Source organism: Coregonus clupeaformis, chromosome 1 (genome assembly GCF_020615455.1).
Source record: "Coregonus clupeaformis isolate EN_2021a chromosome 1, ASM2061545v1, whole genome shotgun sequence".
In the NCBI taxonomy this organism is placed as follows: domain Eukaryota; kingdom Metazoa; phylum Chordata; class Actinopteri; order Salmoniformes; family Salmonidae; genus Coregonus; species Coregonus clupeaformis.
Genome location: NC_059192.1, coordinates 47503077 through 47520258, shown reverse-complemented (window position 1 = coordinate 47520258; position 17182 = coordinate 47503077). Strand labels below are relative to the sequence as shown.

Genomic DNA, 17182 nt, shown 5'->3' with positions numbered 1-17182 from the left:
GAGGACATTTTGTAATTTTATCAATTTTAGAATAAGGCTGTAACATAACAAAATGTGGAAAAAGTCAAAGGGTCTGAATACTTTCCTAAGGCACTGTATCTACAATACAAAATCCATGTGTACGTGTGTAGAGTGCTTGTCTCATCATGTATGTGTGTGTCTGTACCTGTGTGTGTCTCTTCACAGTCCTCGCTGTTCCATAAGGTGTATTTTTATCTGTTTTTTAAATCTGATTCTACTGCTTGCATCAGTTACCTGATGTGGAATAGAGTTCCATGTAGCCATCACTCTATGTAGTACTGTGCGCCTCCCATAGTCCATTCTTAACTTGGGGATTGTGAAGTGACCTTTGGTGGCATGTCTTGTGGAGTATATGCATGGGTGTTCGAGCTGTGTGCTAGTTGTTTAAACAGACAACTCGGTGCATTCAGCATGTCAACACTTCTCACAAAAACAAGTAGTGATGAAGTCCATCTCTCCTCCACTTTGAGCCATGCGAGATTTACATGCATAGTATTCATGTTAGCTCTCCATGTACATTTAAGGGCCAGCCGTGCTGCCCTGTTCTGAGCCAAAAAACTAAAACAGCAAGATACAGAAAAATTGTCGTCAGGGGCCTCCCGAGTGGCGCAGCATGGGGGTACAAATTACAAAGAAATTATAAAATAGTTGTCTCTTCTGGGAAATGTATTAGGTGTTCCAAAAGCATCAATACAGGAACTTACCAAATCTTCCTATAACTTTTTTTTTTTTTTTGTATTACTCCTAAATTAGTACCATTTAGGGATTGGGAATGAGGGTGACCTTGACTTATTTAGCAACATAATTTTGGGGGGGAATTCTATGTATCAATATATATATATATGTGTGAGAATCACAGTTGGAAGCTGATGCACACAGCAATGCTTATCTAATTGGATCTGTGTATTAGAATGTTCGTGGTCACAGGGCCCTTATGGGGCGTAAAATAACAAGCATCTGTGTGAGGTGAGACCATGTGTGTGTGCGCGCGAATGTGTGTGTGAGGTGGGTGTGTGTGCGTGCGTCTGCAGGGAGGTTTATTAACACAGTCCATCAAGGCAGTATGGGATTCGTACTGTGATACCCAAGGCTTAAGACGTGAGCGCCACACAAGCAAGACAGTGCCTCCTCACAATACTAATATCGGCCCTTATTTTCTACAACAACAAAAAAATCCCATTCCACCAATAGCAGGGACACTTCCACAGCTAGTCAGGTGTGCAGTTTGATTTCTCCAGCTTTGCTGCCCTGCTGAGGAGATTATCCTGGCCACTAACAGACAGTGAATCAGTGGTCCACTGCTTTATTTCTGACTTTCCAATGTACCCTAGCCTTCCTGTAAGCAACTTGTGTCCACCGTTGATCAATTGAATACAATATTTCACACATTCTACTCAACATAACTTCCTATATGAGATGATAGTCTGTCAAAGGTGTTCGTTGTTGAGCCCCTATATTTGTCCATGCTGAGACTGTGACAAAGGTTTTCCAACCAGGCCTATAGCAGACCAACTCCATCAGAATGAAGAGGAAAACACTAATAGGGACTATGAATGATGTACTGTCCACATAACAGAACCCCTGACAAGACCAGCCAGCGCCTAACTACAGCCCCTGGCATCAACATGCTTAGCCTTATGTTGGTTTGTTTTCAGACTGTTAACCTTTCTTGGCATTTTTACATTTACGTCATTTAGCAGACGCTCTTATCCAGAGCGACTTACAGGAGCAATTAGGGTTAAGTGCCTTGCTTAAGGGCACATCGACAGATTTTTCACCTAGTCGGCTCGGGGATTAGAACCAGCGACCTTTCGGTTACTGGCACAACGCTCTTACCCACTGAGCTACCTGCCGCCCCGCATGACCTGATAACCACAAGGTACCTTTCTGTTGCACTCCCTACGTGTTAACAACGCACACAACTTATAGAGACATGGTTCAACCTTAGGCTATATCGGAGGGAAAGAAAGCAGACAGAGATATTCAACTTCTACCAATGTTATTTTTGCTGGAAAAAGCTGTAGGCTAAACCAAATGAGCTAAAGATCTAGCTGATATAATCCCCAGCATTTGCATGGCGTAAATATTCATCTGGAAGATTGAATAGATGTACTATATAGACCTATATAATTTGAATCTACACATCAGAAACAATCTCAACACATTGTAGGTGAACTAGACTAGAGCACTTATCCCCTGTTTTACCAAGGCACCCCTGAGATTTATTGGGATTGTGATGAGCTAAAAGGACATTCCAGACACCCAACAGAAACGCAAATCACATCACGCTGGAAAGTGATCTGCTACAGAATGACTAATTAAAGGTGAAAAAATGCTCTCTGTGAGGCGCCACAGAATATAAACCGCCGCCACGCAAACACAATTCTAAAACGGTTTCAGCCTTGTGTCAGGCTATAAATAGGGACGTGCTCACTTACACATTGAAAGCAAATACTTGGCACCTCCAAAAATGTTCAATACCAGGTCATATTGTCAATCTGCAAAATATTGTCTGCCCCATCAAAGTGTCACCACATGCGGGCCCAGGTTGTTTTTAGAGAAGACCTCTAGTAGGGACGGGCGCAGGAAGCAGAGGTGTTGAAATGTCCCAAATCCCACCGTAATACCCCCTGCTTTATTAATATTCTCAGCTCCCAGTGTGGAGTCATTAAAGAATAATTGAACATGAAGCCTATTACCTCCAAGCTAAACAAAGGCAAGGGAGGTCCTGCTAGAGATCTGCCCCACACCGGGCCATTAAAACACAATCCAGGTAGTAGACTGGAAAACACTAAATCCTCAGCATTGGTTCACAGCTGACAACACACATTAGGTGGGCCTAGACCTGAACTCAACTGATCTACTCTAGAATCTGCGGGCCACCGATAAACCTGGAGGATAGAGGACACTGTAGGTTTGCTTAGACGTTGTCTGTAGGCTATACCCCCTGAAACGTATCAATGTTATCTTACCTGAATATAATCTACTGTTATTATGTAATCCTATTTGTCCCTCTTATGACATAATGCCTGAAGCGGTTAGAAACAGCTAAGAGGGTAAAAATCATATCTTGTTAAAAATCTATTTCTAGCATGTGTGTCAGGCCATCATTATTGCAGATGGCAAAAAGTAATTAGCCAGACATGTGTGCTTATCAATATTCTGCACTGCACCTTTCAAAACAAAAGCTGTGCATCAAAGTACATTTCCTTGCCTTTGCCCTTTAATGAGCTACATAGGATCAGAATAGTCGCACCAAACAGGTTCTACAGTAAATTGGTAGTTATTGATTGATGTCGGCTATTCGGTGACGAGAATATTTGTTATTCACATCCCTAGTGACTTCTTTTGAAGAACCATCGGAGAACTTCGTAGGACAAGTCATCGACAAGTGTTCGGAGGCAAACTTTCAGGAAGCAATGCTCTACTCCTATCCTCTCTTCTTTTGCTTAACCTTGCTGGCAGAAGGCCAAATGGTGTACCCCTGCCCCCCTCCTCTCTTTTGGGGCTCATGGGGGCTGTTTTTCTCTAGTCTTGCCCTCTGTTCCTGTCAGAACATCCGGATCCTCCACGCCACCCTCCCCCCAGCCGGTGCAGCCCCACAGTCCCAGGCCAATATGATTAATGGCCCTCTGCTGGGACTCTCCATCCACTCAGCACATTGTTGAGAGGCTCTGAAACAGGACAACAGTTGCATCCCCTCTTCACACTGGGCCTAAGCCCTGCCTGTCAGTCCCCGGTTAAAGCACTGTTAACTGGACAGATTTACAGCTACTAACCAGCACTAGGTGGAAGCCTGTCTTGGGAGAGGACCCCAATTAATCATGCCCATTTGATTGGTGCTTTTACAAACGATGAACCAAAGGCCTACTGCACCCACAATGGCCCACATCTCAAAAACCACTGCTCTGGTGGTCATAAAGTCAGCTTGCATACAGTTTCCAAACATAAAATGTCCCATATAATGACTTTTGGTACTGTATTGAAGTTTCAACTTTCTATGACATATTGTGAAAGTTGTCCAATGTTTTGCCATTCCTTTGGCTTGACAGTGAACCGTTAAACTTCCCCAAGCACCCAATTATGAAAGCTGAGTACTGTTCCTAGAAAAGTTTACCCTTTCCCCATCCGGACTAGGGCATTAACCCTACGAGGGTGCTAAGCGTTCCACCTTTCCCGTGGACAGGAACAAATGAAAGGTTGGGAGAAGTAGCAGACAAGACACCATCTCTCTCTAATGGAAACCCCGGGTCTCAAGTTTTTGCCGCAATGGAAAGGAAGCCTTGTTCCTCAAGGGACAGCAGTTATAAATTCCTCACAGGGTCAAACACTTGCTGTACTTCAGGTCTGGGTCCACATGATGTTTCCCTGTGACATTCACAGTCAAAGAGTAAAAAGTTCCCCATACCTTTAACATTTACATTTACATTTTAGTCATTTAGCAGACGCTCTTATCCAGAGCGACTTACAGTTAGTGAATAATTTTTTTTTTAAATACTGGCCCCCCGTGGGAATCGAACCCACAACCCTGGCGTTGCAAACGCCATGCTCTATCAACTGAGCTACATCCCTGCCGGCCATTCCCTCCCCTACCCTGGACGACGCTGGGCCAATTGTGCGCCGCCCATGAGTCTCCCGGTCGCGGCCGGCGGCGACAGAGCCTGGATTCGAACCAGGATCTCTAGTGGCACAGTTAGCACTGCGATGCAGTGCCTTAGACCTTTAAGTCCCCGGTATAGCACAGTGGTGAATGAGAATCCACATGCTTTAAAGAGATGGGGATAAGCAAATATATAGGCAACTTTACAGAATGAATTTCAATAGCACACAACCATTTTATCGCATTGTATTATGGCATGGTGGTTCAGGTCTTCAAAATACCTATACTCAAGAAGAGTAGTGGATTGGGTGTTATAAATATAATATAGGCATAATATCAAGCATCAGGGAAATGACCAGGGTATTAATGGCTCTTACAACACCATCCTTAGAAATTACTTGCTTTTTGAATGAGCAATACAAATAACTTCAAAGCTAGGACTGAGAACATAACCCTCCCTTATCATAATCTCAGTGGTAAGCCCACAGCGTACTGGGGAAACACCAGGGACATGTAATGAAGTTCTCACAGGGGCTATTCCACAGAGTAAAATGCCTTCATGAGTAAACATATTTGCATACGTGACCGAGTGATATGAATTATGGCTCTTCTTACTTGGCATTTGCCGACTGCCTTCTGGCGGTTCAATTGGCTATGATATATGTGCGAATATCGGGTGGCAGAGGAGCGCAGGGGGCCTAAAGGGCACAGACTACGGCCCTCAGAGGCCCGGCCACAGCTGCATGAGCACAGCTGTGCAGCCAAGAAGGCACACACACGTGACCTTGAACTACGAGTGTGTGTGTGTGTGTGCGTTTCTACTTATTGATGGACGAGCCCGTACAATGAGGTACACGTGTGGAGTCGTAGAAATTTCATAGATAAAGTAAAGTAACACATACATAATGTTAATCTTTTAATAATGAACTAGGTATTTAAAAAATGGCTTCAAAAAAACTAACCAGCGGACCCTGATTTTAGCTTAAGACACTTTATACAATTATTTTCCGTCACAAAAATGTAATTTCTTCAGTATCCACTTCCCAATTACCATTAAAGGGATGAAATCATGAACATGAAGTGTTTTAGACTAAAATAACATGATTCAAACGTGCTCCCTTGCCTAATTTTGCTACTCCTAGCAAAATTGTCTCTGCATTGTCCTTTGCTCAGAGGACAAGGAGGTAATTATTGAAAAGGTCAGTCTGCAAGTGATCAAATCATCGCTACGGCATTCACTCTACGCTTCCACTGCCCTGCCCCCTAATATCAACCACTGGTGCCTTTCTGGTGATTCCAGTCAATTAGAGGTGTGCTTGTGAATTTCGTTAGTGTTTGGAAAAAAGAGAAAGAGCTGTCAGTCAAAGGTCGCTCTGGCTTTAGATCTTGTGGGTGTCGGAATCTCTAAACCTGTATTTGTAGGAATAAAAATGAGGGGATTTAGGCTGACTGCTTTCTCTGCAGACCTGTCAAAAATCTGACCTTCACTGTAAAGGAAAGGGGGAGGAAGAAAAAAAAGATTTAAAGACTTAAAAAGCCGAGTCGGAGACTGACTTAGGTAGAGAAGATAGAAAAAAAAACACATATCTGAATGAATTGTGTTCACCCTGCTCTCTTCTTTCATACTTCTCAGAGGTATAGTAGACCACTGTTCAACCGATCATATAAATCCACAGAATTATTAAAACAGGGGATTGAGACAGATTTGTCTGTTTGATGTTAAACATAGATCATTTATAGAATACATGTCCTTCCCTGCATACGTCAGGGTAGATTCAATATACACATCAAAACAATGCTTTGCATTTTGGGATGTTGTAAAACATCCACTAACTATGGCTTCAATGAGCAGATATGGACAGCTCAACTTAATAGGCATTACCAAATATGTCACAGTTCCAATATTGTCACTATTAGTTGCTTGTTTGTAATTCCAGTGTAGTGCCGGGATTACCCAACACATGTCCACATGGTTACCTCTGTCATCACTTGTCTACTGACTGACCCAGATGTTCAATGACTAGTGGACAGCACTGGCAAACCATAGCTACAAAACCATGAGGCATTAAGGCAGACAAGGTCCCGAACCAGGCTTTGGCGTGAATATAGAACATTCAATTTGAACACGTAAGTACGATCTATAATGACCGCTGGAGAGACTTACAAAATGTCATACCCAAAAAACGGTCAATACCAACAAAATAGTATTTTGTTGCGGCGGTACTAGTGACTTTCGGTAAAGACTGAAACAGCAAAATATTTTTGTATTTTTATTAGGGCTGTCAAAAATAGCGCGTTAACGACGTTAATTAGTTGTTTGCTGTTAATTACGTCAATTTTTTTAACGCATTTCACGCATGCGCAGTGTGACAAATTATTCAGGTCAGGAAAGTGGTTGGGAGCTAGAGGCGAGATGGAGCAAGGTGAGCAAAGTGGGCCTATTGACGGATTCAAATATAAAAAGAATGATGATGGTACAGTTAACAAGTACAAGGTTATTTGCAAGATTTGTAAGAAGGAGTTTCAATTTCACCGGAGCTGTTCAAGCTTGAAGTACCATGTCAACGCCAAACATGCGTTTGCGCCAGACCACGCTGAATGTTTGCAGGCAATTAACAAAATCAACCTCAGATAATTTGACCAACACAATAGCAAAATGGATTGCAAAGGATTGTAGACCCATTAGCATTGTAGAAGACTCAGGTTTCCTTGATGTTTTGCAAGTGGCGTCTCAAGACTCATTCTATAAGCCACCGTCAAGAGCCACAGTTATGAAGAAAATCCACGAGCTCTATGAAAACGAAAAAGAAAAAAGGAAAGAGGTCTTGGCTCAAGTAAATCATATCGCCCTGACAGGAGACCATTGGACATCAGTGAGTAACAACAATTACCTCGGAGTAACTGCACATTTAATCAGTGACACGTGGGAACTGAAGTCTTGCGCTGACTATATTAAAAACTGAGGAGCGTCATTTTGCGGAGGCTTGTAAAGAACAGTTCCTGTCTGTTGCACGTGAGTGGGACATCGAGGGCAAGACTACAACCATTGGGACTGACAGTGCACGCAACATGGTTGCCGCAATTCGACTTACACGCTATGAACACATGAACTGTGTCGCTCACATGGTGCAGAGAAGTGTCACAGTGAGTCTTGCTGACAGCGGCTTTGTAAATGCTTTGGCCAAGGCTCGCAAAGTTGTCGGTCATTTTAAGCACAGCCCAGCAAATGCTGCGGAGCTTCAAGCACAACAAGTCAGCCTGGGAAAGAAGCAAGAGCCATTGATCCAGGATGTTCCAACACGTTGGAATTCGACGCTGGAAATGGTCAAGCGCGTGAGCAGAAATAAAGAGGCTGTCATCGCAGCCCTGGACAATCAGGAGCACAAACTCGTTTTGCCGACCGCAGCAGAGTGGGATAAACTGCAGAGGCTGGAGACACTTCTAGAGCCATGCAGGTAAATCAGTCTGTAACTTATCAAATAACATCGCTTTGATTATTTTCTGGAATGAATTAAACCAAGTCAAATATCAATAACATGTATCTATGTAAAAAATAATGATGATGATAATAATAATAATAATAATAATAATAATATGTTGATAACCACTGTTCTAATAATACACTGTCTCTGTGTGCATGTGTGTGTTTTGTGTGCGTAGGTATGTAACTGAGCTCCTGGGTGGAGAGGCCTATGTCTCCTGTTCTGTGGTACTACCTTCTCTCTGCCACTTGCGTCTCAAGATGGAAGCCTGTGATGAGGACCCTGCATATGTGGTGAGATTCAAGACCAAGTTCAAGGAGGACCTAGCATCCCGTCAAGAACAGCTCAACAATGCATGGCTCCAGATTGCTACAGTTTTGGATCCTCGTTTCAAAGACTTGAAATGCCTGCCCAAGACAGACAGGGAAGAGGTGTGGACCACACTTGAAGGGATGCTGCAACAAGAATCACCCAGAAGGTCTTCACAGACACATGATGATGGGCCACCCAGGAAGAAAATCAGCCTTCTGCAAATGGGCTCAGATTCAGAATCAGAAGATGAAGAGGTCCAACCTGCCATACAGAGGTACAGAGCAGAGCCCACCATTAAATTGGAGGACTGCCCCTTGAGGTGGTGGGCATCTCATTCAGGAGCCCATGAGAAGCTGGCCTCACTAGCTCACAAATATCTAGCCACTCCTGCAACCACTGTTCCCTGTGAACGACTTTTCTCAGTTGCAGGTCACATTGTGAACAAGAAAAGGTCAGCTTTACTTTCAGAAAATGTGAACAAGTTAGTTTGCCTCAGCAACTGGCTGAAAGATGATGAAGCTCAGTAGATTTGAAAGGTGATGTTCAAACAAAAAGACCAGTTTCAGTGCAACATGTTATAGTAGTTAGCAACTGGATTTTGAGCAACTGGATTAAAGAATGGAGGAAAAGGTAAAAGATTGTTCTTTGGTTTGATTTAAAAGTTTTATTGAAAATGTTTTTTCCACAGATGACTCAAATTGTGCAAAAATGTGGTAGGTCACTGTTATGATTTGACTACATTTATTGCTTTCTGTTCAATTGAATACTGTAAATTGTACATCCTGGTTAAGAGGAATGCCAAAGAGGAAGTGATGGAACATTACAAAGACAAATATTATGGTGTGTAGTATGTTTCAGCTTGATTTAAAACACCATTATTTGGCTGTGTTAATAAACAGACATAATATGAAAATTATGTATCTGTGTCCTGTTATTTATCTTTTGGTATGCATTTCAGAAAAAAAATGGTTAGGATTCAGGTGTAATTGCAAATAGTGATTAATCATGATTAATCCACTGAAAATTCTGATTAATTTGATTAAAAATTTTAATCATTTGACAGCCCTAATTTTTACACATGTTTTATATATACAGTACCAGTCAAAAGTTTGGACACACCTACACATTCATGGGTTCTTCTTTATTTTTACTATTTTCTACATTGTAGAATAATAGTGAAGACATGCATTTCAATTAACAGGTGTGCCTTGTTAAAAGTTAATTTGTGGAATTTCTTTCCTTCTTTTAATGTGTTTGAGCCCATCAGTTGTTTTGTTATAAGGTATACAGAAGATAGCCCTATTTGGTAAAAGACCAAGTCCATATTATGGCAAGAACAGCTCAAATTACTTTAAGACATGAAGGTCAGTCAATCCGGAAAATATCAATAACTTTGAAAGTTTCTTCAAGTGCTGTCACAAAAACCATCAAGCGCTATGATGAAACTGGCTCTCATGAGAACCGCCACAGGAAAGAAAGACCCAGAGTTACCTCTGCTGCAGAGGATAAGTTCATTTGAATAACCGCACCTCAGATTGCAGCCCAAATAAATGCTTCACAGAGTTCAAGTAACAGACATCTCAACATCAACTGTTCAGAGGAGACTGTGAATCAGGCCTTCATGGTCGAATTGCTGCAAAGAAACAACTACGAAAGGACACCAATAAGAAGAAGAGACTTGCTTGGGCCAAGAAACACGAGCAATGGACATTAGACCGGTGGAAATCTGTCCTTTGGTATGATGAGTCCAAATATGAGATTTTTGGTTCCAACCGTCGTGTCTTTGTGAGACGCGGAGTAGGTGAACGGATGACCTCTGCATGTGTGGTTCCCACCGTGAAGCATGGAGGAGGATGTGTGATGGTGTGGGGGCGCTTTGCTGGTGACACTGTTGGGGATTTATTTAGAATTCAAGGCACACTTAACCAGCATGGCTACCACAACATTCTGCAGCGATACGCCATCCCATCTGGTTTGCGCTTAGTGGACTATCATTTGGTTTTCAACAGGACAATGACCTAACACACCTCCAAGCTGTGTAAGGGCTATTTGACCAAGAAGGAGTGCTGCATCAGAAGACCTGGCCTCCACAATCACCCAACCTCAACCCAATTAAGATGGTTTGGGATGAGTTGGACCGCAGAGTGAAGGAAAAGCAGCCAACAAGTGCTCAGCATGTGGGAACTCCTTCAATTTTGTTGGAAAAGCATTCCAGGTGAAGCTGGTTGAGAGAATGCCAAGAGTGTGAATTTACATTACATTTACGTCATTTAGCAGACGCATTGAGCGACTTACAAATTGGTGCATTCACCTTATAGCCAGTGGGATAACCACTTTACAACGTTTTTTTTTTTTGGGGGGGTAGAAGGATTACTTTATCCTATCCCAGGTATTCCTTAAAGAGGTGGGGTTTCAAATGTCTCCGGAAGGTGGTGAGTGACTCCGCTGTCCTGGCGTCGTGAGGGAGCTTGTTCCACCATTGGGGTGCCAGAGCAGCGAACAGTTTTGACTGGGCTGAGCGGGAACTGTGCTTCCGCAGAGATAGGGGAGCCAGCAGGCCAGAGGTGGATGAACGCAATGCCCTCGTTTGGGTGTAGGGACTGATCAGAGCCTGAAGGTACGGAGGTGCCATTCCCCTCACAGCTCCGTAGGCAAGCACCATGGTCTTGTAGCAGATGCGAGCTTCAACTGGAAGCCAGTGGAGTGTGCGGAGGAGCGGGGTGACGTGAGAGAACTTGGGAAGGTTGAACACCAGACGGGCTGCGGCATTCTGGATGAGTTGTAGGGGTTCTACTTTGAAGAATCTAAAATCTAAAATATATTTTGTTTAACACTTTTTTGGTTACTACATGATTCCATATGTGTTAATTCATAGTTTTGATGTCTTCACTATTATTCTACAATGTAGAAAATAGTTTTAAAAAATAAAGAAAAACCCTGGAATGAGTAGGTGTGTCCAAATTTGTGACTGGTCCTGAATAATGAACACGACATTTTGAATAGTAAGCAGGGCCAGTTTGGAAAGGCGTTGGCTAAATATAGACTCCTTGAGATCGTCAAGTACAAATAATTCCTCTCCAACTGATGCTGTAGATTCAACAAGTCATGCTGTGATTTATTCGTTTTGGTAAGATATCTATTAAACAAAGGGGGAAAGTCTACCCTTTCATTGTTTGCAAACAAGCAGTTCAAATCTGAAGGCGCAGATGCAGATTGCAAATCTGTGGAAAGCACTCAATTATATGGGTCTAATGAGCTTAGTGATGGAAGATTAAGCATTTTAAGCAATACAAAACATCCCAACCCAAGAGGAGATACAGGGCCTACTTCCTCTGGGGAGAGTGACGTGGTAAGGTGGGGTGTCAGAGGGGTAAGGGATTGGCATGGCAAATGCTTAACCACTGGCAAAGGCTCCATAACTGTGTCCTCTTTGTTTAAAATAAAGAGAAACCCTCCTTCCAGAAGTTGTAGGAAAACTAAATTCAGAAAGAGACAACACTTCCTTTCCCAGAACAATATATAGCTCTGCTTGACAAGACTCCCTGCTAAATTTACCCAACTAAAATTGCAGACGATATACTTCCAGCTGTATTGTGCCATGGCACATGGCCCTGCCAATCACGCTGGCAGAACAGAAGGAGGAGAATAGAACAGAACAGAACAGAACAGAACCTTTAACAACGGGGAGAAAGTGGCTGAGAAACCTTTCAGGACTAATCCACATTTTGTTCACTGGTAGCTTTTGTTGTTAGAGGAGCTCAGATACAGTGTGAATGGAATTACTGGGCTTTCATTAAGCAGACAGCTGGGCCACTACAGCCCACCCGGAAGAATTCGTACAGAAATATTGGTTGGGTGGGTGTGGTGGCGGGGGACTTAGCTTGTGTTTGTATTGCCGCAAAACAAAAACACATTGATCAGTCTGTCAAACACAGAGTTGGGCTTTGGCCTGGTTATGTGATCGGCTTTCTATAGGCTTTCATCACTCACCAGGACATGGACATACTGTGTAAGAGAGCCAAATATCCACAAGATTGGGGGTTAAGGAGGCAATAACAGCTCTTTACCCTCCTACTGTTTGCCCATTGCAAATTTCATATCAAGCCTCATGAGTACCACAAAACAAGATGGAATAATAAATATTGTATAATCAAGTCAGTCTGCTCAAACACAAATGGAAGTCACGACTTTGGATAACAAAAAATATTCAGTCCATTAGAATAATATTCCAGCAGTCTAATATTCCAGAATGGCAACTTTAGCTAAACTTGTTCTGTAAACTAATCTAACTGGCAACCAAGAGCCTACATCAGTTACCTCTGTAGAATCAAAGTAGATGAACATAATATAACACTTGTTCCCCAATGCTAGCTCTGGACCACTAACAAGGCCTTTGGTGTTCTGGGAGGGATGAAAAAGCGTGGCAGATTCCTCCCAGGCCCCTGGCGCAGCCGTGCCTGTCCATCTCGAGGCAGTGGCATTCCCTGAAGGAAGCGCTACGCCTGGAGGGGGCTGAGACCATGGCTGCAGAGTCCATGTGTTCCATCTCTCCACTAGCTGCTACTGCTGCTGCGGCTGCCAGGAATCCCATTGCAAAGGCATGACGACACAAAGGCTTGACCACAGAGTTAGCTCACCCGGGGACCATCAGCTAGCACCCCTCCATTAATACACACAACACAGCCACTCCAAATGATCAATCACTACAGATGGTGATCAGAGGGACAGGGGGAGGTGGAGAGAGGATGGGGGTCAGGGGTTCTAGTGGGGTTGTTGCATGCGAACCCTATATGGCACTAGAGATACCATAAACATTTACGAGAGATACCATTGGCTGACCTACCGTAAATGTTTGAATAACTTGAACGCATCTTGCCATCCCATGCCTTAAAAAGTAAATTGATCAACTGATCAGTAGAGTAGGGAAAACTAAATCACTGCTGGACAAGAGAACTCAGGATAGCCAGAATAACCAGATTCCTAGTCTTTTCTGTCTATAATTTCCATAAACCGAAGATGACTTTTCTAACAATTAATTAATGAAGAGAGTTATGAGTAAAGCCATACATACACCACTCACAGTCTAAGCTGATTGCATGAACAGACTCACATGGCTGCCACCTGCTGACCTTAGCCATGACTTTCTCAATACAAACACACCTGTGAAGATACAATATCTTGTAGGCCCTCTAGAAGGGCACTTGAACAGAGGACTTCATACAACATTTGGCGTGTTATTCGTCGCTCAACATATTTGTAAACAAACAGATTGTTGAAAATGTAAATACAAAAACTCCATTGCTTTTTTGAGAATAAGGATATAAATTTACACTAGGATAACTTAGTAGGCAAGAGAAAAGTGAAATGTAAAGACTGACCAAAAATCAGATGAGTTTGTGTACTGTAATTCTGCCAAGAAACCTCAGATGTCACTGTAGTGGACTAGGCAGTGGACTAGACTAACCAACCTAGTAATGTGAAACAACCTCCTATATTCAGCAATGAGTATGAGATTAAACATATTCATATGCATCATGTTGGCACCAATTTCTGCACAGAATGCAATATGACATCACGGAATGTTTGTTGCCAACATGAAGGATAGTTTGCCAAACTCCGTAGGCCTATACTTCTGGACAAGGTTTATTCCACCAGCATAGTATATATCAAAACGAGCTGGATCGGATGTAGCGAACACGTTCTGAGAGAAAGTTCCCTCAGATGAACACCTACGGGAAAGCACAAGCGAGGCAGGCCAAAGACAAAGTGACAATGGACAGTGGTGGCTGAGCTGGAAGAGAGGAGTCTCACGGGACAGGGCACAAACTGTGGTCTAAGACTCCAGTTGAAGATTGTTGCGGCATTATGTCCAACCCGGAATAAAGAGGACTAAGAATAAAGTATAAAACATTCTTATGTCTATGTACAAGGAGAAAATTGCCCTGCAGAGAAAATCTATTTGATAGAAGTAGTATATATTATCAACAAAGTATGGTCACAACCAAAACCCATCAAGGAAACATAACTATTGTGAAGGGATGAATGCTCATCTTTAAAATTATAATTACAACAATATTGAGAAATTCAAGGAAATCCAATCGTGTGTTGTGAGAAGAACTCCAAGGTACCAGTGTCTTTAAGCGTTGTGCATCTTCCCCTCCTTGAGTAGAGAAGAACACTTGCACAACTCAGTTTAACATTTACCTTCGCCATCTTGGATAAAAGATGAACAAACAGTGATGTTTCAATGGGACTTTAAAATTATTAAGCTGAGTAGTTCCCTGCAGTAAGACATTGGGAGAGATAATATTGACAAACATGAAAGGCCAGCCCATTTCTCTGTGGAAATCTGCTGCACACCTGATTAAATATGTTCTTACTCTTCAGGCAGGAGAAGGCACTTTGTGATAACAATCTGAATGTGTTTAGCCTCAAGGTCCCGACTGACTGAGGTTTATCCATGTAATGTATTGGCGGAGAGAAAATTGAAAATGAAAATATGGCTTTCATTTTAAGCTGGTCTTCGTCCATGGACAATGATAGTCGTTCTAGTATATTGAACAATTGCTATAAACTTAAAATACTTTCATGTGTTATCATATCCTCTGTATCTGCATAATAATGTATGTATGAAATTTAGAAATGGTGACCTATGGGTCACCTATACAGAGAAGATTTGCAAAGAGGGTTAGTCAGGAATTAGTAAAGGAGACTCTGCTGCAGGTATCTATTTGTCTGTGGGATGACAATTTAGAGATAAGGACTTACCTTAGATACCCACTAATATTCTGTAATTCTATAGAAAAAAAGGCCAAATATACACTGCACCATGTATTGTGCTTGTCATTATTATGTTATTACCTTTTATATTGTTGAGAATCTCCTTCAGGTGGCTGAAGCTGTTAAGCAATGGATCTTGTTCCTCATCCTGTACAACAATAAAACAAACAATACTGGCATCAACAAAAACTCAAGCATGAGAGGACATTGAAGCTCAAAGTGAAACTACTTCATTCAAATGCTGTAGATTTGACCAAATTAACACATTGCCTACAATTTTAATGCAATGGCTTTTTATCTCCTCAGAGTAGCTTCCTATGTAGACTTAAAGTAGAGTATTTATGATGATTAGGCCTTTACACTACACAAAAACATCTATGGCAGCACTATAGAAAATATTATCTTATTTTTAATCTTTCTTCCTCTTGTACCAAGTCTGAAACACTCATTCCTTGAGCAGGTAGTTCTACAATTAAAAAAAGCTCAACTAAACTGTTGTCTTATGTCAAACTAAGCCTTGATTGGGAAATACTAGTGTTACTAAACTTTTCTTTACCAAGACAAATCAACTTACCAAAGGAGTATGGGTATTCCACCTTGAATTCCTCTTGATGGCACCTACAACAGTACAGATTTCCCCTTGAACAATGTATATATTCTTGTCCACCATCCTGATACCTGAGAAGACAAACATAAAAAATGGATATACATTTTCAGTAGGCTTACTTCTTACTACAGCAAGTAAATTAATTCATGTCAAATAGCTTGGTAGTCAAAGACCAGCCAGTCAATGAAACGGTCTTAACTGAAATATTTTATCCTACAGTCTCTGGACACAATCGGGCAAGCTGAACATTATCAGATTGATATTGTTAATATTTGAGTAGCAGTTTCCCCATGTACCTCAAAATGGTTGGATTAACCGTTAAGCAGGCCAGAGAAAGGTACTGTAGAAAGATAATATTGTGTTTTTGCAGGGAAATGTTATTTGACTACTGAGACTGAGTGGAGGTCATACTGAGGCAGAATTCTGTTCAAATTCATGATAAGCAGATTCAGAATAATATGAATAGTACAGGGTGGTTGGAGTGCTGAAATGCAAGCATTGATATGCTGACTCAGTTGACTTAAATGTATCAAACAGAAATGTATTAACACTTGTTTCAAGTGTTAACCCTCTGTCACAACACACTTAGTGAGGATATAGCCAATTGTGTGGCTCAGTACATTTTAGTCATTTAGCAGACGCTCTTATCTAGAGCGACTTACAGTTAGTGAGTGCATACATTTATGAATTTTTTTCCCATACTGGCCCCCCGTGGGAAACGAGCCCACAACTCTGTTGTTGCAAGCGCCATGCTCTACCAACTGAGCTACACGGGGCCCGTAGAAGAACAGAAGATTTGCTGTGGTCCTCCAAGGTCTCAGACTTCACACAGTACCATTGCTAGAATCCAAATCCGTGCCTGAAGTTGTAAGAATGTAGCTAGTATATATATATATATATATATATATATATATATATATATATATATATATATATTTTGCGAGAAAAAAACCCATATGGGGGATTGGAAGTGATGCAGACAATTACATTGATGGAAGTTACAATCTGAAATATTAAAGCTGATCTACCCCCTAAAAAATATATATAATTGAATTTAAATATCAAATATACCATTCAGCATACAGTTGCTATTGATATGTGGCTTGTAGAACTACAGTGCCTTCAGAAAATATTCACTCATTGCCTTATGCACATTTTGTTGTGTTACAGCCTAAATTTAAAATGGAAATTGAGATTGTGTCACTGGCCTACACAAAATACAACATAAAGTCAAAGTGGATTTATGTTTTTAGAAAAGTTTACAAATTAATTAAAAGCTGAACTGTCTTGATTCAGTAAGTATTTGTTATAGCAAGCCTAAACTTCAGGAGTAAAAATTTGCTTCAGTCACATACAGTGGGGGAAAAAAGTATTTAGTCA

At 41.7% G+C, this 17182-nt stretch overlaps 2 protein-coding genes across 4 annotated transcripts in view; one reads left to right on the top strand and one right to left on the bottom strand.

Moving 5' to 3' along the window:
* The window catches only part of LOC121570066 (Golgi-specific brefeldin A-resistance guanine nucleotide exchange factor 1), a 128134-nt gene that overhangs the window by 99205 nt on the left and 11747 nt on the right, over positions 1-17182 (bottom strand). For all 3 annotated transcript variants that reach the window (XM_041881532.2, XM_041881549.2, XM_041881541.2), the window contains exons 2-3: positions 15770-15873; positions 15277-15343 (exon numbers count right to left, since the gene is read on the bottom strand). In XM_041881532.2, the coding sequence (XP_041737466.2) occupies positions 15277-15343; positions 15770-15865 (163 nt within the window). In that variant the 5' untranslated portion in view covers positions 15866-15873. The remainder of the gene's footprint in view (positions 1-15276; positions 15344-15769; positions 15874-17182) is intronic.
* Positions 7566-8951, top strand: LOC123491248 (zinc finger BED domain-containing protein 4-like). Its single transcript, XM_045221480.1, has 2 exons — positions 7566-8076; positions 8282-8951. Exons 1-2 carry the CDS (start codon positions 7691-7693, stop codon positions 8940-8942), a joined length of 1047 nt encoding a protein of 348 aa, XP_045077415.1. The 5' UTR covers positions 7566-7690; the 3' UTR covers positions 8943-8951.